Here is a 24341-nt window from a genome sequence, read left to right as displayed (position 1 = left end):
TATCATCTCCCAAAACTATAACTATACATTTAACTGTTTCCCTCCCAGCCAAGGACTCCAACCAGGGTCAGAACAAAACTTAGTTATCTCATTCCAAGACAAAGACAGAAAGCAATTGAAAAATAGATAAAGGGTTATAGAAGACACAACAAGTACCTTCCTGCCCACTATGGGAGGTCAAAGGGTCCTGTGCAGACAAAGGTAACATCGAAAAGGAAAACATACAGAGGGAAAGAAGACAGTAAGAGTGACCTTTCAGCCCATCAAGTAGTCCTTCAGTGCCATTAGGCCCATGGATCTGGAGTTTATCCCAGTTTCTATATCGTGATACGGACAATAACAATTCTTTCTACCCTCTGGATAGACACTCATCTATCGCAAAGTACTTTCCACCAGATCTAAAAATCCCAATCACTGGTGGGTGGACAGAGGGGGTCAGAAAAAAAATCTTGACTTCACTCGGGCTCAATCTTGGTCCCTTGTAGAGCGAGAGCTCTACCAACTGCACTATCTGAACACCCTCAGTCAATCAAGGGAAGTCAAAAGATCCTATCCTAATCCTATTGTGGCTGTTCACTTGGGATTTGGGAACAGATAAAGAAGGAAAAAATTGGGATCACTTTTGAGAGTTGACTTCTTGTGGCATTGGAGATTATTGCCATTAAAGTTCATGTAATTTTTTTTCATTCTCACAATATAACAAAATGCAACTTGGCAAATTTTCTACTGCACCAAATCCAGGGGAAAAAAAAAGTAACATGGGATGTAACGAGGGGCATTTTATTCAAATTCTTCAACAAAATCACAGTGTAATAAGGGATATCAATCTAAGCTGTCCCATTGGAGGGCTTGGGTAACTTAGCCACTCGTGCTTTCCTCTCTTGCTCCATAGCTTTGGCTTTCATCCAGATCTGTACATTTGGAGTTTCCAGTCCATAGCTGATAGTCAACAGTCTAAGAAAGAAAAAAAAAACAGGAAAGTATAATGACATTTTCAACTTTTATTTCAGCATTGGATTTTAATTTCACTAAACAGCAAACTTTTTCACTTGTATGCGGCACAAAAACCCATAAAAAACAAATAGTTTGATACAAAGACTTCATTCAGTACCCAAAAAAAAAAAGGAAAGATTGAACAACTATGTATGATTACAAAAATTGTACTTGATATGCCAACTTTTCTGTTATGCCCAGAATTGAAAACAATGCAAATACATCAGTCATTTCAAATCGACTGGCTTTAACCAAATCCTTGTGAGAAATTTCACTAAACAAGAATGGTTACAAAATACAAATTAATATTAACAGCTAAATAATATATATATTATAATATATTTCAAGAAACAGATACAGGGTGTTTTTTAATTACTACCCGATACAGAATTGAAATAGCTTAAAAACTAGAAATTATAGAAACATCTAGATTTGGCAAAATTTTTCAGCACTAGTGAAGATTTTTGTGGTGAAAATTTCATGAATATACTATTAGCCTTTATGATACTATCGCGCTTTTGTACAAAGGGAGAAATCTGACAAGCAATTTTTTACGCAAAAATTGGAACAAAAAGAAAAATGCGTCAAAACATTGCTTGAGACAAATTTCTCCCTTTTTACAAAAAGCATGATTGTATTGTAACGGTTTAAAGCATCTTCTTGAAATTTAGCAAACAACAAACTTGAATCGTGATGGAAAACTAAGCAAAAAGCTAGATGTATCTATCTTATCATGTCAGCACCATTCAAAATTTAAAATAAAAACAAAAACAAACAAAATGAAAAAAATGTCACCTTAAAAGAGACAACAATCTCTGGAAGTCATCAATGGACATCTCAGAAGGGTTCACTAGCCTGGTTTCTACAAAGTCATCTTGAATGGCCTGTTGAAAAAAAATAAAAAATGATCACCACTTTATATAACTAACCTCTCAGTTGATATTTCAGAGTTGCTAGCAAAAATGATGGGAGAAAAAGAAGGGGGGAGGGGTTAATGATAATACTGAAATCTTTCAGTGGTAGTAGGCAGTTAAAATTAAAAAAATTAAAGTATTAAGTATGGCTTCAAGATATATCTGAATAGGATTTCATGACCACATTTTTATATAATTTAAGACAGTTTCCTTTAATTTCCTCCACAGTGCAAACACAGCTCGATGACAATTAATCTGACAGATGAAAGACACTGTCCAAGAGGATAAAGGTCTGATAGGATCTCTTGTAAAATACACTCCAGCACGCTTTCCTCGAACTCATTCGAATGCCCGAATTATTTCCTTATTATTCTTTGTTCTCATTCCTTTCCTTCCTAATTTTCGTAATTTTTACCTCGAACACAGGTTTCCTCGGAACTAATTTCACCCAGCCAGTGTAAATTAATTTAATTAATCAATAAAAGGGTCTTTTAATGCGCCCAGTGATTTCTACCATTGATGATTTACTGTGACATTGACAGTTACGTATGTGTTGATCACATGAAGGTGTGTGTATACAGCATGACATGATATGTGTCACACAGCCTCTCACACACCCCATCACCATTTTGCATATCCGACACCTCTCTGCTTATCCTTATCACTTTGCCTTTCATTCTAATTTCAATGCTGACTACAACAGTAAATGAATGTTGTGATGATGTGATACCCAACAGCTTGTAACATGTCATGTATAAAGATATCTTCCACAACATATCAAAATAAATAAATAAGTTGCCTTTTTTCATCCTCAAGTGGAAATTTATCTAAGGGTCTATTCTAAGGGAAGACTCGAAAAACCCAGGTGTCAGCTGCAGCCCAGCACCGCAAATTGAGCTTGGGAGAGGTGGCTTGCTGAAGGCCACATAACGCAATGGATATTTGAACTTAGTATCTTTTGGGAGTGTAGCAAAAAGTCATACCGCTGAGTCACACTTACCCCCACCCCCTTTCGCTTCATGTTTTTTGCACCATTCTTCTGCATTCTCCAAGATTGTTGTTTTGTTTTTACAGGTTTTACGGCACTTGCAACACATTTAGGTTATATCAGTGCCAGTAAAAAGGAAGAAAATATGATAGTAACAAGTTCTAGAATTACAATTAAAGCACCCAAGCAAAAGTAAGACATAGGGAAACTGAGAATAAATAGGGATCAGATGTAGATTCCAAGAGCATACCACCAATGTACTTAGTTTGAGATCACATATGTCTCATCCGGACACAAGCACAATATCCAACAAAGAGGAATACATTCAAAGCTTACATTATACGTTCAAAATAACAAATATAATAATACATAACAGAGAGATTCTTTACAATGAAAAAAATATCATCTCCCAAATCAATAACTATGCATTTGACTGTCATCTGCATTTTTTGCGGCCGCAAATATCAGGGCGATCCGCAAATTTCCCAAAATTGGCAAATCGTGGCAAATTTTGGGAAAATTGGCAAATCGCGGGGCAAATTTTGGGGAAAAAAAAAGAAGCAAAAACAAAATAACGAAGAAAAAAGTGCGAAACTTGAGAAATGTTGCAGCTTTGCCAGGGCCCAAACCAAGGGAAGCTGCTCTCATGCCTCGCAGTGTATCTGCATACACTGCAATTCCCAATTTTTGTGATATTCCTCAGCATGAGTTCACGAGGTATATTGAGAAACTGGGCCCAGTGCTGTGAGAGATACTGGAATGATAGATCTGACCCTATTTTGGAAGTCTGTGGCAGATTATATTCCAGCTCTCGCTGCATTGGCGTCTCGGTATGCCTTCTCAACATGCTCGTTAGCTGATGCTGAGCAAAGTTTTTCTCTTTACAATCTTGTCTTGTCTTCCAAAAGGCGTAGACTCACAGAAAACAACATCAAAGGACTAGTTTTCCTTTACTACAATAAGTTTATCAATACCTCTTTTTTTGAGTCGTAAAAGAAAACTAGGCCTTTGATGAGTCTGACTGAAAGTGTACGTTTGTGTGTGTGTGTGTGATTGTCTGAAATTTTGGGCGCATAAATCGCTTTACATTGTGTAAATTAATAAATGTAGCCTCCTTAAATGTAATAAATTGTCTTATATATACATTTTTTTCTGTATCGCGTGTTAATTTTTACTGAAACGCGTAGTTCTCCTCAGCAAATTTTTTGGCAAATTTTGGTCTTTTTGGCAAATTTTGGGGGTTTTTTGGGGGGCAAATTTTGGCAAATTTTAGGTCTCAATTTGGCAAAAAATGCAGATGACAGATTTGACTGTTTCCCTCCCAGCTAGGACTCCGGCCAGGACAAAACAAAGTAATCTCATTCCAAGACAAAGACAGAAAGCATGTTGGAAAACAGAATTAAGGGGATAGAAGACAAAGCATGTACCCCCCTGCCCACTATGGGAATGGGATCCTCCAAGATTGCTCAATTAACCAACTAAAACTCATCAAGCTGAAAACTGAAACCAATGCTCAAGATGTTTCTTTTCCACAAGGGTAAATGAAAAACTGCTTGGTCATATTTGTCAGCTCTAGGGAAATGTGAAATGATGGGATGGTCAATACATTACATGTCAAGGAAGATAATTTATCCATTGTTCCAAACATCAGTGGGGGTCTCAATAGCCCAGTTGGTAGAGCTCTTGCTTCACAAGCAAAGGGGCTGAGACCAACCCCAGGTGAAGTCGAGATTTTTTTTCTGACCCCCCTGTCCACCATGCAGTCATTGGATAGCTCGGTCTGTTAGACTTGGTGGAAAGTATTTTGCGAGGTAGCAAGCACTTGATGTTGTCTATTTCATACTATAGAAACTCTAGATCCATGGGCCTTATCGCTCTGCCAAGTTAATTTTTTTCCGAGCATCAGTGAGCTAAAAATGAAATCGAAAAAAACACGTAACCTTTTGGATATCATCAGGCACTCCATAGAAAAGGTGTTTACAGACTGTAATGTATGACCTCAACTTGATCAAGACTTCATCTGTAAGTCTCTCGTCTAACAATGTGAAATATGATGGGATATCATCAACTCTCTCTGTGACCATGGGCACATGAAAGTCTTTCTGAAAGGGTGTTAAAAAGATATATGAAGCTATAAAACCAAAGTTTTACGATTAAACATATTTTTTAAAAAACATTTCTATCTAACAACAACTGCCGGACTAATCATTAATCAATAGAGCACTAATAGCCATTCAACTTGGGCTACATACACACACATAGACACACACAAAGACAGACATACTATCACACAAACACATGTGCTCCACCCTCCATTCAATCACATTGACCCCTCTTCCTTAATATGTGATTATAAGTAGAAGTCAGAGCTCTAAGCCATCTTCAAGACATGCTTGCCAGACGAAAATAATTAACCTTCCATCTTATGAACACCTTTCTAAATGCTTTGCGGGGGAAGAGAAATGCACTAGAGTTGGAATATTTATGATTTACAATTTAAGCTGTTGAAAAGAAGTGAGAATGAGGTTCTGAGTAAAAAAATTGATTAAAAGTAAAAAAGACTATATTTCAAATTATAAAATACACTCCAAGGAAATCACGAGAAGTGTTAGTGTGACAAAATTTGAATTTCACAACACCTATAAATAACGTCAAGGAAACATAGTGTTGGCTCAATACAGAACTTGTTATCTATTATCCTACAGATTTTTATGCTATTTCATTGATGCAATTTAGATTCTATAAGGAAGAGACAAAACCAATGTAAATAAGGGACGGCATGATATTCGAGCTAAGTAGCCCAATCAAATCTCATTAGGATGACAAATAATCAGACTTATTTCTATCAAATGTACTCTTATTTATTTTTTTTGGGCTTCCTTGTTCATCCACTTTAGCAGGGTCTAATGTTAAGCATAATGTACTCTATTTAACTGTTGCAGTCTATTCATATTTCAGAAACCACTGTTGGTTGTAAAAACTAGCATTAGCACTTAAATGATAGAAACTGCTCACTGAAAGAAAAGAAGTACATTCTGACAAGATCAAGACATTGTTGTCACACTGGATCGGAACAGCACTCCACTGGAAGTCATACTCCACCTTCTGCCAGGTTATCATGTCCTCTAGTGCACGAACATTCATCACGCCTAGAATGGAATAAAAAAAGAAATGCACAGTAAAGATATATTTTTTAAAACAGGGAAAGGGGAAGAAAGAATTTTGATAAATGTCAAAAGATGTGCACATGTACAATTACATGCGTACACAAAAGCATGTGCATCTACACACAGACACACACACACACACGCATCTTGTATTAAAAGAGCAAAAAAAAAATCCAAAAAAAATTCCTTCGAATTAAATTTTACATGCTGTTCATACTTCCTGCATTTGTCACTGAACCATATTTTTCAATTGTCCAACAATGGATAAGTAAAAGGAATTGAATTAAGGCATTTAATTCCTACCTTTTTGTTAATCAAAGCTGTCACTCTGAGGATGTATTGATAAATATTTCAAGCACATTTAACAAAATGTTTCATTGGTGAAAGTTTTGTTGCCTCAAGATTCAACTGAGTCTTGATAAGACTTAATTTGTCTATTTAAAAAAAATGATTAATCAGTCTCTATAAAAAGCAGTTGTATTACTGCTCAATCATTCTCCAAAACAAGCACAACATAAACAAAAAGCAAGAAATCGAATCGGTTGATCAAACCTGTATTGTCAAGTTGTCCTTGTTGAAGTGCAGTTTCATCCAAAACAACTTGAGTCCCAGTACACAGTTGCAACATTCCTGCTATAACACGATTTGCTGTGTAGTCTTTTTTAGGAACAAGCCGCCATGAGTTCATATTCTCAATGGTCATCTCCATTAGGGTTGACTAAAAAGGACAATAGTACAAAATGTAATAAACGCATACAGCATACATTTTTTTTTTGGCATCAAAATAAAACTGCACAGGCCTAACAACTTTACAAGAGCTGACTCGGGGATAATTCTTTGGCAAAACAATACATTATGAGGAGGAATGCATTAAATGCAGGTAAAAGATGTCATTATTGTTTGTGAATTTTTTTTCTCCAGAGAAGAAAATCTTTTGGAAGTATTGATATAAACAATAATCAACAAATTAAGATCAGCCGTGACTAAATTCTCAAACAATTTAGTTGGTTGACCAGGTCAATGTCTTCGATAACATTCAGTAAAGCTCTTATCATAATGAGAAGTCACCGACCAAACAAAATTCACTACACAAGAGTTCTAATTTCTTCTGAATCCAAAAGCAAATCTACAACCCAATTTTATCTAAGTATTGAAATAATCTGTATTTTCAACATGTGTTGAAATTAAAAGGAACAGCATCTTAGCTTACAACAATGATCAACCTGCTGGATCAATTTCCTGTTTAAATATATTGTCTTCTAAAACACAAAAGCATATTAAATAAGAAGTTGAAGGAAAATAAAAGGAAGAAAATTTGGTGCCGATTGATGATTATCCCTGAAAATACAAAATTGAGGTTTTGGAGAGTGAAGGGAGGGTGTCATATCTGTGCTTTCTGTAGCAAAGATGACAGATTTCTGAAGTAAAAAAAGTACTTATTTCTTACTCCATGAAGCCAAATAGCCTAAATTACTTCTTTAAAAAGAAAAAGGAAATAAAGAAAGAAAGAAAGAGATTACAAATTCCAGCAATTCTTAAAGCAGCTGTTTACCTTAGTTGTTAGTTGAGAAATGAGATGATTGAGCAGAACAGAGTATCTTTGAGTGACTGGACATCCACTTAGATTGAGGCAAAATTTTCCAAGTGGCATAGCATCCACTCTTGCATATCTGAAAACAATTTTATTCATGTGATTTTTAAGTACAAAAAAAGTAGACAATAACAATGCAATAAATTACATCTCAAATGATGGGCAACACTAAAAAAGTCTGATGTAATAAAATTCATTAAATTTCAGTATTTTGTTACTCATTTAAGTCAATTGCTAAAAGTGATAAATTAAGGAGCAGGCACTGGTGTGTAAGATAAAGATCTAAAACAGTGCGTATGAAACAGTGCTAAAATCAACAAGAAAAATACAACAAAAAAATCATCCCAATATTCAGCCTGCCTCGACTGGTGATCAAATCTTGGACCTTTCATAACCGGTCAAACAGGCTACCATTACACCACAGAGGTTACCCAATAGTTAGGACGATTTAATGCCTATATTCTTCTTAAGGGTAAGTGTTCCACAGTGAAATATCGAACACGAGAGTATTACCATACTCACACTCTGGCAAGAAGATGGCAGATAAGATATTCAGCTGCCAGGCTGTCGCCCAACAAGGCATGTTGAAATATAGAGTGAAGCTCCAGTCGAATAGAATTCACATCCTGCATCAATCTCTTCACTTCTAAATATGACAGATGTTAGAAAATTATAAATGAAATTTTTATATCAACTCATGCAATTACATATGTATAATATTTTTAAAAAGAAAATTTGAGAGCTTCTAGTTGAACTTAAAAAAAATAAAGATTTCTATATTACCCTTGCTGTCGTATATCAAAAAAACAAAATTGAGATCTATAGTATTCATTCCATTTGTGTTATACATGCAAATCAATCATACAGGCAAAAGTAGAGAAAAATAAATCAATCTATTTAATGTACATCATAATGAAATATCAAAACTCAAAATAAATTATTTGTTATCACTTTCTAATATGAATATGATTACCTTGTTTGTAGTTGTCAGAAGATTGACTGCAGGGGAGGGTAGGATTATTATGGTCAAGCATTTGCACTGTCAATGCATGAATGCGGGGGACCAAGGAAGGAGGAGGCTCGTGTGCTCGCAGTTCCTCCTGATCAATCAATTCTTCAACACTTTGAATAGAATGAGAGTGCATGGATGAAGACATACATTGTCTCAATAGTGGATGCTTTATTGCTATATAAAGATGCTTAATGTAACTTAACTCTAAATATGAAATCATATTGTCCTAAAATTACATGTCTATTACAATAAATCTGACCAACTTCATCATTTTTGTTGAAATTCAAATATATAAATTAATAAACCCAGAAAAACATTTCAATCTCTTATCTTTAAATAAATACCAATCACCATGCCCTTCATCAATTTTGTATTGACTACAAAATTATACAAAGCAATTCTATTCTGTACTCTGTTAGACAGTTGATAGAAAGGAATGGATGGTTGCTTAACTATTAACTGTCAAACTCTACCCAACATCGTACAACACATCTTAGTCAATCTTAATTTAATTATTGTTAATTCTGCCTTTGTGGATAAATGTCTGGTGAAAACTGCAATAACTAATGTGATTCCTAATAGTATAGTCCTAATACAAAAACAATCATTCTTTCAAATATAAAGCTTTTATATTACGCAATATCAACTAAATGTGCTCAAAGCGCTTTACAACAGGCACCTAGCCAACAGCGACACCATGTAAGACAAGCCTGTTAGACGATGCTACGATATTCTTTTCGTGACAGAGACAACGCTGTTAACAGCCAGCACTCATTTTACACCTGAGTACTGCGACAGAATGTGAGTAATGAGCCTTTTCCAAAGACTGAACTATGCACTGCTCAGAGCAGAACTCAAACCCAGGACCTTCTGGTCCGAAAGCGGTCATCACACCACAAGATAATCCCACAGCGACATAACCTTACCCTTCAGCATCTTCAGCCACAGTAGCAAGAGCTGGATCAACTGACAGGATACCAATGACTTCCACAGCATCAGTGGTTTTCATTTCAATCTTGCTTGAATAGACCTGAGAAGAAATAAAATTTCTATATAGACGTATATATTATAGCATAGCATTTGATACATCTCTTATTCAAAGAAAATATATTTACATATGTGACCCTTCATCTCAAAACGGTATTAAGTCAGGTTGGTACAGTTTCTTGAAAATTGAATTTTGAGCTAGAAATATCAGACCTGCGTTGAGTTTATACGATTTATTGAGGAGAATGGCAACCATATTTTAGGGTGCTAATGCCAACAATTTATATTTTTGACCAGTTTAACATTAAATTCGGCTTTTAAGCATCTGGTTCGTTCTGACATAATACTGTTTTGAGACGATGGGTCACAATATTTGCTCATACAATTTCAATTGTTTTACAAAATAGTCATTTAGAGAGACAATCCATTAAACTAAATGTTTTCAAGTATTCTGTAACATTAGACCAACATTAGCGGATTAATAGCATTTGGAACTCTTACTGGCCTTGCAAAGGATACATTTCACTAGATCAAGCAATCTCTCTCACTACGAGGACTGGGCCAGGGGAGAAAAGGAAATTCAACTCAGCAATGAAACAACATTTAAATTAATTGATTCGATACCAAGCTATATTTTTAGGCAGTTGCCAATAGTAACTAATATGATTGTTACTGAATCAATATCAATAATATTTTTTTCATCCCTCACAACAATAAGTATGAAAAAAAAAAAAAAAATCTTTGGTTACAGATTTAAATAAGCCTTACATCATAAAGAATTAACATTAAAGAGTAAGGACATGCACAGACTAGTTGAACAATGCAAAACTATTCTAACCATAAAACAATTATCGACAAATATTCTAAGAGTTTCATACCCTGACAATGCATGGAGTTCCAGTCTCATTTGGCAAAGGAAAGTTGTGTGCTAAAGAACTGACAGAGGTATTGTTGGATCTACTCACTGAAATGAAATCAGTCAAACAGATTTTAAAATGGAAATGTTTAAATGCTAGACATTATTATGATCTGAATTTGTCAGAGGTGGGTATAAAAAACAAGTCAATAAAATTACTGTTATATAACTGCAGTTGAGAAAAAAAGAAAAGAAGAGAATCTACACAGTGCAATATCTGCTAAATGTGCTCAAAGCATTTTACTAGGATTCCCATGCCAACAGCAATGCTTAACATGTAGGACGATTCATGACACCTGTTACTTTTAAGGTGATATTTCAATTTTTTTTCTTTTTGACAGAGAAAAATGTTAATGACCATGTACTCAGTTTGTACCTGATTATCGCTTTACCAGGGACTCAACTATGGCCTGCTCAAAACTGGACTAGAACCCTGAAACTTCCAGTCCAAAGGCAAGTGTCATATCACAAGACAACATAGCTGCACATTTACAACAATCCTAGGTCTTAAAAGCATCTAGGAAGCTGATGACAGTACACATAGCACAGGACAGAGAAAACGAGAATGATAATAATGCCTGGCAACACTCTTGAGCCATATGCACCAAGGAAAAAATATCTTTTTTTCTTTATACATTTTAAAGCAAAATATTTGAATACATCGCTAAAGAAAACATAATTGTATGTTACTAAATTTTGTTTGAAATTGAATACTTTGATCACAAAAGAGTTTAAGGTAATAATTGAAGAAAAAATTATTTTAAACAACTAAAATTTTACGCATAATTTTCACGACATCAAAATCAGTGATGTCTGCTGTTAACATAGCAATCATTTTTCTTGATTTACTCTAGATAATGATCAACGAGCAACAGCTCAGTTTAAAATATAAAAAATTTGAAATGTAAGACATGGTTTGCAATTCTTTTCTACCAAGAGCGATAACAGTTAGAAAAGTGAGGTCTAAACTCTGGCAACATCTAGTAATATAGCGGGGCAGAAAATAAGTTTAATATAAACTGAAATCATGTGCAATATTTAAATTTAATATCAAATTGTGACATAACATTTCTTATTCTTATTTTATGCTCTTACGCAAACAAAGTAAAAACTCAACAGTAATGTCAAAATATACAAGCAATAACAAAAACAATGAGCCAAGAGGAACTTATATACTTACCAGATTGACTCCTGCTTTCTTCCTTCATCTCTGAAGTCTCTTGTCCACTTTGTTCTGAATATGGGCCAGAAATATTTGAAGATGGATTACTTGTTCTCTCTTTAACTGATTCTTCTTCCTCATCGTTTTTCCGTTTTGAATTTTCACAGGTTGAAGATGTCATTTGTAGAGTCACACATTTTTTGTTATAGATGTAAACATAGTCAAGGAAATAACAAAATCAAAATAATATGCATATTCAGCAGCATTATTCTAGTGTAAAATGCTTCTTGCTCTGCTTGTAAGACATTATTTTAAAAGAAACAGAGAAAATAAAAAAGAAAACAAATATTCAAAACTTACCAGCAATTGTTTCACCTAGAATAATTAAAGGATATTTTCTTAACCCAATCAGCTTCTCCTGGAATGGGAACACAATAGAATCCAAGTCTTTCCACTGGTTTGTTCTCTCTGTTGTCCATATCTACAGTTTCATGAGGCTGGAGAAATGGGGAGGAAGGAATAATAAATATGGAGTTGTATTGATAAATGGAATAGAAATGTGTCCACACATGCAGAGTAACAAAGACTAGAACAGAACACATCTTTCCTAAATGTCATGAATATCAATCAATTTGTGCCATATATTGCTCAATCTTGATATATCAGGGGCTAAAGTATACAACAATAAAGTGAACTACATTGAAAGGAATCTGAATTTGAGTGTTTGTTGCAGGGCATTCCAACATGAATATTCAAATTAAGAAGAATTTTAAAAATTCCCTCAATGGATTGTATATTTATGAATAAATCATCAATCAAATACAAAAACATCTAAACATAGCAAAACGATTCTCATAATAATGTGCTCCAATTGCCTACATTGTCTTTGAATGCACATTTTAAAGGTTTATGAGCAAATCATTAGCCGCTGTGCAAAAATTTATCTCCTTTTTTAATCCATTTTCTGGACTTGAATGTATAGTGTTATAACAACATCTCACTCATAACCCCTTTACTGGCATGTAAAGTCCTATTTTGTTTTCTTATTCATTAGTAATAAAATATAGAACATAACATCACATTTAACAAATCCCACATATCCTACACTGACTTTTTGTAAAATTTAGGATATGGTATAAAATGGCATTTTTATGTTATATACATCTTTCAATGGTGCATGTACTGCTGACTTGACTGGCATTCTGGGACATGGGTGCTATCTAAATGACTTATTATTATTATTATTATTATTATTATTATTATTTTAACAGCTGAGACAGATTGTGGTGGCAATGAGACTGACAAAGCAGTCAATGGTGACAACAATGAGATGATGATGATGATGATAAATAACAAAAAACAGAAACAGTAGGTTCAGAATTACATAAACCATTATATAAAATTTTGTCATCCTCAATTGGTTTTCATTGTATAGACCAAAAAATAAATTTAAAAAGGAAATGAAAATGTAATAACTTCCCTTCTTTTACACACTCATCTTAAATCATTTCTATTTTAAAGTCATATCTTTGTGTTTCGACTTCCTTTTCTCCTCCGTAACACAACTCTAAAATCAGTTCTCTCCAGTTGCTATACAGGCTGGGGCTCTTGTTAACTTCATTCATAAAATACTGGGTTTCCTGAGACAGCTAGAGTGCCAAAATTACAGGCTAAAACACACTTTAACCCCCCCCCCCCCCCCCCAATAACGAAAGAGAAGAGGAAAAAAACAACATATGGTGGACTGATTTCCATCATAAATTACATAGAAGGAAGAAGAGGAGGAGGCAGGAGAGGAGCAAAAGAAGAAGAGGATTAAAAAGACGATGATGATAATGATCACCATCATTTTTAGCTCATCTAAAATAATTACATAGCTCTAATTACCATTCTGTTAGTTTAATTCAGTTTATTATTAATTTGATATGTAACATACATGATTTGGCATCATAATTTGGAAAGAAATTTCTTAGAAGTCCACTGATTACATAACAGTAAACATTTGCTCTTCTTGAATTAGTTTTATATGTCTAAAGAATGGCACAAAATTTGGCCTTGATCAAGCCACTAAAACTGTGAGTTTTTATCATTTTCATTGCTTCCAGTCGAACAAAAGTTGTGCCTGAGAGCAACTATGTACATATATATAATGTTTGTAAGTAATTGACTGTAATACACATAAATGATACTCACTAAAACATTTGGCACATCCCTATAGGATCCACATTCTAGTCTTGTTTCTTGAGTTTGTGTATTTTTCACAATATACTGTCCAAGGCAAAACTGTGGGTCAAAAACATCCTGCACCATACATCTGTAACGAACAAGACTGCCAGCTGGAATGTGATCCACACTTGTATGATTTAGAGATGGAATCTGAAATGACAAGTGAGCAAAAAAGTTAATGGAGGAAAAGTATTCATATCTATTTTTTAAAAAACAAACAGCCCCCCCCCCCCCCCCCCCCCCCCCCCATAACAAAACGAGTTTTTTATATGGCGCAATTTACACTAAACATGCTCAAAACACTTTAGAAGGAGTCTCTAGCCAACAGTAACACTTTACATGTAGGACGAGCAATGACACCTGTTAGGCAATGTCATAATTTTTGTGGACAGAGACAATGCTGTTCATGGCCAGGTACTCATTTCACACCTGAGTATGGTGAGAGAATGTGAGTAAAGAGACTTTTCCAAGGACTCAACTGTGCGCCACTCAATGTGGGACTTCGTAGTTCCAAGCACGCCTAAAGAGGGGATATTAATAATATATGTGGCTGGACCCCCCCCCCCCTCCCTCAAATATATTGTATGCCATTACTTGCATTATCGAAACTGATGGGAAACAAAGTTAGTAGTAATGGCATTGGCTTGAGTTGTAAACGACAACCGACTCAGCAAATTGATTTTGAAATTAGTAAAATCACACATTTATAAAAATGAAACATCTTAAATAGTAATAATTATTGGAATTTGCAACTAATAGGAAGTTAGGAAAGATTCATTGTTCAACATTCCAAGTGTTGATGATCTAAAAATTTAGGAGTAATATTCAGTTTCAAAATGACAGCTACGGAAAATAAAAATAATTGGATTCATAAAATTGAAAGCATAAAGAAAATGCTAAAGTTATGGGAAAGAATGGACCTTTCTTTGATAGGAAAAATAAACATCATCAAAACCTTTGGTATTTCTATGTTAATTTATATTATGCAGAGTATTTCAATCCCGTTGACTGTATTAGAGGAAATAAATAGATTGTTCTTTAAATTTTTGTGGCAAAAGAAAACATCAAATAGGAGTGCTTTTGAGAAGGTAAAAAGAAAGACCATGTGTAACGATAGAAGTAATGGAGGCCTGAACATGATTGACATAATTTCTTTACAAAAATCATTTCTGATTAATTGGGGAACATTTTTTTATTAAGATGAAAGTTGCGATTGGAAAGTAGTATCTAATTACTTTTTTAGAGGCATTGGGGGAAAAAAAGCATTGGAAGCAAATATAAACAGTGCGCCATTCAAAGGGTTAAAATTGGTGAAAAACATATTTTGGAAAAATGTTCTAATAGAGTATCTTAACTTTCCTCATGAAGATCAAAATATGGAAATTCACCCAGATGAACCAATCTTTAACAATAATAAAATTAAATTCAAAGGTAAAGTACTGTTTTCAACTAATCTAATCGCAAAAAAAGTGTTTTACGTTAAGCAAATCTACATCAATTCAATGCAACACCAGGTCCTATCAAAGCGCTGATTGCGACACAGATCACTCTTTGGTTGCCACAAGGGTGAAACTGACACCAAAGAAACTTCATCACTCAAACAGAAAGGGCCAGCCCAGGATCAATATCAGCAAGACAGCTTACCGGGAAAAGAATATAGAGTTCAACGAGCCACTTGAGAAGAATCTCAACACAGCTCATAGAAAAGCAGAACAAAACGCACAGGACAGCTGGAACTCTCTTAGAAACCCCATTTACAGCACTGCAGTTCTGACATACGACAAAAAGGAGCACAGGAACAATGATTGGTTTGAAGCCAATATTACTGAGATGGAGCCAGTCATTGATGCCAAGCGCAGCGCACTTGTCAGCTATAAACAAAAACCAAGTCAGAGGAACCTGCAGGCGTTGTGAGCTGCACGCAGCAAAGCACAGCAAACATCACGACGTTGCGCCAACAACTACTGGCTTCAGTTGTCGGACAACATCCAGCAAGTGTCTGACCGTGGCAACATAAGAGCCATGTATGAGGGCATCAAACAGGCGACAGGCAAATCTACAAAGAAAACTGCGCCTATTAACTGCAAGACAGGGGAAGCCATCACAGACAAGGACAAGCAGATGGGAAGATGGGTAGAGCACTACTTGGAACTCTACGCCAGAGTGAAGAACTGCCAGTACTGGAAGAACTAGACGCAGAACCAATTATGGAGGAGCTCAGCAAAGCAATCGATGCTTTGGCCTGTGGCAGAGCACCCGGTGACGACAGCATTCCACCCGAAATCATCAAATGTGGAAAGCCAGCCCTCTTGGAACCACTACATAAACTCCTGTGTCTTTGCTGGAGAGAAGGCAAGGTACCCCAGGATATGCGCGATGCCAAGATTATCACCCTCTACAAAAACAAGGGAGACCGTAGTGACTGTAATAACTATAGGGGAATCTCTCTACTGAGCATTGTGGGTAAAGTCTTTGCGCGCGTTGTCCTCGCTCGACTGCAAGTCCTCGCCGAACGTATCTACCCAGAGTCGCAGTGTGGCTTCAGAGCCAAGAGGTCGACAGTGGACATGATCTTCTCAGTACGTCAACTTCAGGAGAAATGCAGAGAACAGCAGATGCCCCTCTACATTGCATTTATTGACCTGACAAAGGCATTTGACCTTGTTAGCAGGAAGGGCCTTTTCCAGCTGCTAAAGAAGATTGGCTGTCCTCCTCAGCAGCTTAGCATCATTGCCTCATTCCACGACGACATGAAGGGCACCATTAGCTACGACGGTGGAGCCTCTGAACCCTTCCCCATGCGCAGCGGCGTGAAACAAGGCTGTGTCCTCGCACAGACTTTGTTTGGTATATTTATCTCCTTACTGCTGAAGTTTGCATTCAAAGAGTCCCCAGAAGGAGTCCACTTACACACCAGAAGTGATGGGAAGCAGTTCAATCTGGCACGGCTGAGAGCAAAGACCAAGGTTCGCACAGTCCTCATAAGGGAAATGCTATTTGCAGATGATGCAGCTCTATGCGCGCATACCGAGGAAGACCTCCAGCGGCTGATGGACAGGTTTTCCCACGCATGCAGGGAATTCGGGCTGACGATCAGCATCAAGAAAACAAATGTAATGTGTCAGGATGTCCCCTCTATACCAGCAATTTACATTGACAACGAGGAGCTAGAAGTCGCTGATCACTTCACATACCTGGGCACAACCATCACCAACAACCTCTTACTTGATGCAGAATTAGACAAGCGCATCGCCAAAGCTACCGCTGTCATGGCACAACTGAGCAAGAGAGTGTGGACCAACAACCAACTCACTTTGAATACCAAACTCAGAGTATACCAGGCATGTGTACTCAGTAGCCTACTGTATGGCAGTGAATCCTGGATAACATATGCCAGACAGGAGAACCGACTGGAAAACTTCCACATTCGCTGTCTACAACGAATTCTCGGCATCAGGTGGCAGGACAGACTCACTAACAATGCTTTGCTAGAAAGAGCGAACTCCCTCAGTATGCATCTCATGCTCTGCCAGCGACGTTTGCGATGGCTTGGTCACGTACACAGGATGGACGATGGACGCATACCCAAAGACATCATGTACGGTGAACTAGCTTCTGGACGGCAACCAACTGGCCGTCCAGCTCTGCACTTCTATGATGTCTGCAAACGAGACATGTAAATTGACAGGCATCGACTCAAACACCTGGGAGTCGCTTGCTGACGACCGCAGCGGCTGGAGATATGCGGTGATGGAGGGAGTGAAGAGAGGTGAGGAGAGGAGAAAGATGAAGTTTGAGGAGAGGAGAGCAAGGAGGAAAGAGAGGCAGCAGATCCAAATACCAAACACACAGTCAAACTATGTGTGCAACAACTGCGGTAGAGACTGCCATGCAAGGATTGGTCTGCTGAGTCACACCCGTCGTTGCTCTCAACAAGACTGATGAGACTAAAGCCATACAGGGCGCAAACCATCGTCTCTTGAGACGGAAGGATGCCTACCTATTATCATCATCATCATCATGACTATTTTAGAACCAACACGTTCATAATCCCTGCTATCACAATATTCTCAGCCCATGCTGCGATCGCATTTCTTATTTATCTCATTACTTATCTATTTTAGGAAGTGTACAAGGCTCGCATCGAACTCAACTTGACCTTGAAAATAGGTCCTGAGTTTGCTCACCAATTGGCACTCCTATATATATTTTTTAGCCTCTGTCGCCTGCCTTTATGTGTACACTTCATACACGTACGGTCACTAAACATACACCATGTAAAAATGTGTGTATGCATATATGTGCATGTATGTGATATGTATGTATGCATATGTATGTATATATGTATATTTATGTATGTATGTGTATATGTATGTATATATGTACATCTTCGGGCCACGTTCCAAGTGCCCCATATGTCAAAGTGCATTGCATTTGACTGTACGATTAATATCAAAATTCAGAGGCGGCGATGTTTTTCTTGTCTCACTTTCTTACTTTTGCTCCTTCTTTGAGTGTACTAGGGTCATATATCTTTTGCATTATTATTCTAATTGATTACTTTTTTTATATTTACCCAATATGCGATAGTAGCACTGTGAAACATTTGTGGTGATGGGTCTTATATATATATATATATATATATATATATATATATATATGCATTATTATTATTATTTTTATTATTATTATATTATTATTATTATTATTATTATTATTATTATTATTATTATTATCATCATTATTATTATAATCGTTATTATTATTATTATTATTATTATTGTCATCTTCATCATAATGATTAGTACTATTATTATTATTATTATTATTTCTTTTATTATTATTATTATTACTATTATTACTACTACTACTATTATTATTATTATTATTATTATTATTATTATCATTATTATTATTATTATTATTATTATCATCATTATCATTATAATCGTTATTATTATTATTATTATTATCATCTTCATCATTATTATTAGTACTATTATTATTTCTTTTATTACTATTATTACTACTACTACTACTATTATTATTATTATTATTATTATTATTATTATTATTATTATTATTATTATTATTATTATTATTATTATTATTATTATCAAATTTTTTTTTTTAAAGTCAATATACCTATACCTGTTTATTGTCGTATTTAAAAGACGGAGATAATTCTAAATTGGCAAAGCAACGACAAACATTGGGTTTCTCCCATTCCTGAGGTTAAAAAAAAAAAAAAACTAATAGGAAGTTCATAATGTCAAAGAGATTAAGTAATATCTAGTAATATAATAAAAGTGATGTGAAACGAAGGAAGTCCAATCCCCCCTCTTTTGGTGCTGTGAAATTACGGAAGACCTTCCCTCGAACCTAGGACCTTCTGATCCGAAGGCAAGAGTCATACAATTAGACCACACAGCTGCACAATATCAAAGATATATTTATAGACTCAAGGTTATTCTGAGTGAAATGTATGCTTTGTGTGGCATACATGGCAACACGAACGATAACTCTTGATAACAAACAGGGATCTAGGAGAACTAACGGGTAAGTCAACATGGTGGCAGCGGTTTCTTGAGAACCCAAAAGTAAAACTGAGTGAATGTATACCCTACATTTATCCAGTGTCATAAATCGAGCCTAGAAAAGCTACAATTGTGTTTATAATATTTAAGGATTTTGGAACAACCTGTCAAAAGGTAGGAGGAACACTTTCTTTTTTAAAAATAAGAAACTAAAGTCAGTTCAGTTTAACTGTCATGGCTACGACTACGACTACTAAACCGGTTATCACGGGCATAAAACCACCACACAAACTGGTCTTGGGGTCAAATCCAGTGGAAAACTGGAAATTATTTAAACAAAGATGGAACACATACGTTCTTTTGTCACGTTTAGAAGATCTAGAACAGAAATATCAGGTGGCGCTGTTCCTCCATAGCTTAGATGATACAATACACAACTGACGAGGAAGATCGCACTCTCCATGAAATCATAACCAAGTATGATGAATTTGTTATTGGAGAACAAAACGAAACTTTTGAACGTTTTAAGTTCAACCAGAAAAACCAAATGGAAGGAGAGACTTTTGAAACATTTCTCGCTGACCTAAGACGACTCTCCAAGACCTGCAACTTTTGTCATGATTGCAGAGATTCATTGATTAGAGACAAAATTGTAACAGGTACCAATGACCAGCAGACGAACTGACCTGTTGAAAGAAAGACACTTGTCACTAAAACTAAAAAAATGCATTGACATTTGCCGCTCAGCAGAAGATGCCAAAACTCAAGGCAAGGCTTTCCAGGACTCAAAATTTGCAGACATAGCAGCAATCAGAAACAGAGGACAAGCAACAGCATCAACAAATTAACTCAATGTCAAAAACGCAATCAGACAGACCAAGGTCCTACTCAACTTGTCAAAACTGCGGTTATACCTACCACCCAAGATCGCAATGTCCAGCTCGCCAAGCGAGATGTAACACTTGTGGCAAAATCGGACACTACCAAAAAGTATGTAGGTCAGGAAGTGAAACAAGCGACCACAAATTTAGACCAAAATCCATATCAGAGGTTCAGTCACAGGGGTATCCCAACTCAATAGACTTTTTGGGGGAAATATATCAACTAACAACCAGCGAAGACGACTGGACAGACATAATTCAAATGGATGAAGACTCACACCCTTTCAAGTTGGACACAGGCGCTTCAGTCACTGTCATGAATGAAAAAGACCTCAAATTCACTCCGAATTAACTGAAAGGATCTGATAAAATTCTCCAGGCTGCAGGAGGGAAAGACAACAAAGTGCTGGGATTCACCCAAAAGACTTTGAAGTACAAAGATAAGAGCATTGAAGAGAAAATCTACGTAGTAACTGGACAGAAACACCCACGGCTCAGGCGTGATGCATGCATCAAATTGGGATTGATCAAAAGAGTACATGAACTTGTAGAAACAAAGCCCAATTTCAGGGAAGAATTCCCTAAACTCTTTGAAGGATTAGGAAAGTTAAAAAAACCATACACCATCAAATTGCGTGATGGTGTTGAACCATTACATATCTACACACCAAGAAAAATAGCACACCCTCTCATGCCTACCTAAAGTCAAAGAGGAGCTGGAAAGAATGTTGCAACATGGTATTATCTCACAAGTAACAGAGCCCACAGACTGGTGCGCAGGAATGGTGGTCGTCCCCAAACAAAACGGCTCATTTCGCATATGCATTGATTTGACATCCCTTAACAAAGCAGTCAAGCGAGAAGTTCATCCATTAAAATCTGTAGATGAAGACCTCGCACAGTTCGCAGGCAGTAAGATATTTACAAAACTAGATGCCACATCCGGATTTTGGCAAATACCATTATCAAAAGAATCCCGGGAATACACAACATTCCTCACACCCTTTGGGCGGTACTGTATGAATGGCCTCTGAAGTTTTCCAGCGCACCATGACCGAAATACTTCACGATCAGGAAGGAGTAGTGTGCCACAATGATGACATCATCATCCATGCTCCAGATCAAGCCACTCACGACAAGCGGGTGCGAAAGACTATGAAACTTCTTCAAGACGCAAGTCTCACCTTAAATGAAAAATGTTCCTTCTCCAAGAACTCATTGAAATTTCTTGGCCACATCATCGATGATTCATCGGTCAGAGTCGACCCAGACAAAATCCATACCATAACAAATTTCCCACCACCTCAAAATGTTGCAGAATTATAAAGATTTCTCGGCATGGTGAATCAGATGACAAAGTTTGCCCCTGGATTAGCAGCCATGTCAACCCCACTGGGCTCACTCCTCAAAAAAGATCACGAATGGATTTGGGGGGACTCCCAGGAAAATGCTTTCAAAACCATAAAGCAACAACTGACCACCGCCCCGGTGCTAGCACACTATTCTCCAAATCTGAAAACGATCATCGCGGCTGATGCATCAAAGGAAGGAATCGGAGCAGTCCTCATCCAGGCCCAGATAGATGTTTCCAGAAAACCGGTGTGCTACATATCTCGCACCTTGACCGAAACTGAACAGCGGTATGCAGTCATCGAATTGGAAGCCTTAGCTGCAACATGGGCTTCTGAAAGACTCAGCGAATATGTTCAAGGTCTTCAGTACACCATAGAGACTGACCACAAACCCCTCGTGCCCCTCTTAATGTCTAAAGAGCTCTCTAAATTACCTCCACGGATTCTACGGTTTCGTCTTCGACTTGCCAAATTTGATATTGAAGTTGTTCATGTCTCAGGCAAAGACCAGATTATTGCTGATAGTCTTTCCAGAGCACCAACAAGTGTGTCTAGCGTAGCAGACGTCTGTTTCAACAGAGAGGTTCAAACCATGGGAGAACAAGCCTTTAACTCACTCCCAGCAAGTTCCCACAAAATGACTGAAATCATAAGTCATCAAAAGGCTGATCCAGTGATTGCAGTAATTGCAGAAGTCCGACAGTTTTGCAGCACTGGCTGGCCAGGTTATATGCCTGCCAACACACTCCTAAAACAATATTGGCAAAATCAGCAATGCTTCACGATCATAAATGATCTTCTTCTTTTCAATAACAGAATTGTCATTCCACGAGACTTAAGAATGGATACTCTAAATCGCCTTCACGAAAGTCATCTTGGCATTACCAAATGCAAAGCCCTTGCCCAAAGCGCTGTCTGGTGGCCCAACATATCCAGTGAAATCGAAGACATGATTCAAAAGTGTACAGTTTGCGCTAAACTGAGACCGGATGTCAGGGAACCACTTCTTCCTTCCTCTTTCCCAGATCGACCCTGGTCAAGAGTGGCTGCAGATTTGTTCTACCTTAAAGGCAAGACATATCTGGCTGTAACAGACTATCACTCCAGATGGCCTGAAATAAGAATTTTAGAAGAGCAGGCTAGTTCATGTGTGGTCAACAAGTTAAAGTCCATCTTAGCAACGCACGGCATACCTGATGTCATTGTCTCGGACAACGGCCCTCAATTTTCAAGCTCACAATTCCAGGAATTTGCACGCGACTATAGATTCACGCGCATAACGAGCTCACCCCGATATCCTCAAAGCAATGGCAAGATTGAGAGAGTAAATTGCGTTCTACCCACTTCGGTGGAGATACATGCCTCGTGCATATTATTATTTATTTTATTTTCTCATCGTGAATGAGATGTAAAAATCTATTCACGACACTATTTAAAAAAAAAAATTTTTTTTGGCAGTTTCGAACATACTACACCCCATGCAACTGAAATGATAAATTATGCAAAAAGATTAGGGTACCTTAGAAATGGATATATCCTTTAGTCTTTGGTGAAAATATTCTTCAACTTGTGAAACAAAAGAATCATGTGAGCTGTCTTTAGTTTCCTCTGAAAATAAATGATAAAATGCAAACAAAAAAATAAGCTGTTCAATACATCAAGATAGAAATTTATGAGATACAAAGTATATATTATGCGCATTTTACAATATATCATCTCCTGTTCACTATTTTGTGTGGTTCTCTTTCTCTTTTTTCCCCCCAGTAAATTATAGTTTTTTTTATACTTGCAATGCATGATTGTGTATACAAAGTCAAAGGACGAGGAGAGTAGGTAGTTGAAAGCAGGATGTAAAAAATGATGTGTAATGTGTTCTACGCCACGCTGACAGGCTGATGGTTTTAAGTATCCAGGTCTCTGCTGTGTAAACAAAGCAGGGACCTCACTACTATACCAATGCCCGGAAATCTTTGTAATCCAACTGACTACTCGTTGCCATACCACCATGATGAGCCATGAGAAAAAAAATATCTAGTGAGAATATTATTTCATGACGAGTTTAAAAAAAAAATAAAATCATATAACTACTTATACTCTGACCATTATAATTACCAAATATTTTTTGTACGACATTGTACGGCTTTGTTTTCCAGTCTTCAATGCCAGGCATTTTTCACTGTTTCAAAGAATTTACTCGGTAACGGACAACTGATCAGCACAAAATGTCGCTATGCCTATGTATTTAAATGGAATTTTTTCTCGAGTATGTAACGGGAGCTACTAAAATTAATCAAAAGCGTTATGGATAAGTGAATAACTATCAAAACAGATTGTGATTTGTAGTTGATCGTCAATTTAAGGATGTTTTGCTGTCTGCCAAGTCTTCTTGTCCCTCGAACCAGGGTTGCCAGATTATTTTTCAACAAAATGCCAGGGGAAGACTCAAAAAATGCCAAAACACTCAAAAAGATGCCAAAGTCTGTTGACTCCCACCCCCACTAAGAAAACTACTCACTTTTGATAGACAATTTACTATCATATCCTGGTGGTTTGCGTGTTTTCTTTTCTTTTCTTTTATTTATTTATTTTTTTTTTTGTTTTTTTTTTTTTGAATT

The 24341-nt window shown here is 36.6% G+C and overlaps 1 protein-coding gene across 3 annotated transcripts in view; it reads right to left on the bottom strand.

Moving 5' to 3' along the window:
• Positions 1 to 766: 766 nt before the first annotated feature.
• Positions 767 to 24341, bottom strand: part of LOC144964775 (mini-chromosome maintenance complex-binding protein-like) — a 39490-nt gene continuing 15915 nt past the window's right edge. For 2 of the 3 annotated variants that reach the window (XM_078899385.1, XM_078899384.1), the window contains exons 3-16: positions 23246 to 23334; positions 13924 to 14106; positions 12126 to 12227; positions 11749 to 11941; positions 10531 to 10616; positions 9592 to 9695; positions 8627 to 8775; positions 8176 to 8299; positions 7615 to 7732; positions 6615 to 6780; positions 5911 to 6044; positions 4836 to 4997; positions 1789 to 1877; positions 767 to 954 (exon numbers count right to left, since the gene is read on the bottom strand). In XM_078899385.1, coding sequence (XP_078755511.1) covers positions 828 to 954; positions 1789 to 1877; positions 4836 to 4997; positions 5911 to 6044; positions 6615 to 6780; positions 7615 to 7732; positions 8176 to 8299; positions 8627 to 8775; positions 9592 to 9695; positions 10531 to 10616; positions 11749 to 11941; positions 12126 to 12227; positions 13924 to 14040 — 1671 coding nt within the window. In that variant the 5' untranslated portion in view covers positions 14041 to 14106; positions 23246 to 23334 and the 3' untranslated portion in view covers positions 767 to 827. Of the gene's footprint in view, positions 955 to 1788; positions 1878 to 4835; positions 4998 to 5910; positions 6045 to 6614; positions 6781 to 7614; positions 7733 to 8175; positions 8300 to 8626; positions 8776 to 9591; positions 9696 to 10530; positions 10617 to 11748; positions 11942 to 12125; positions 12228 to 13923; positions 14107 to 23245; positions 23335 to 23838; positions 24160 to 24341 lie in introns of those variants that run through there. The other variant, XM_078899383.1, reaches the window with a different exon arrangement.

This window comes from Berghia stephanieae, chromosome 2, assembly GCF_034508935.2.
Source record: "Berghia stephanieae isolate SIO BIC M18660-M18661 chromosome 2, UCSD_Bste_1.3, whole genome shotgun sequence".
NCBI classification, from domain to species: Eukaryota; Metazoa; Mollusca; class Gastropoda; order Nudibranchia; family Aeolidiidae; genus Berghia; species Berghia stephanieae.
Note: the sequence above shows the minus strand (reverse complement) of the source record. Positions and strands in the feature narration are given on the sequence as shown.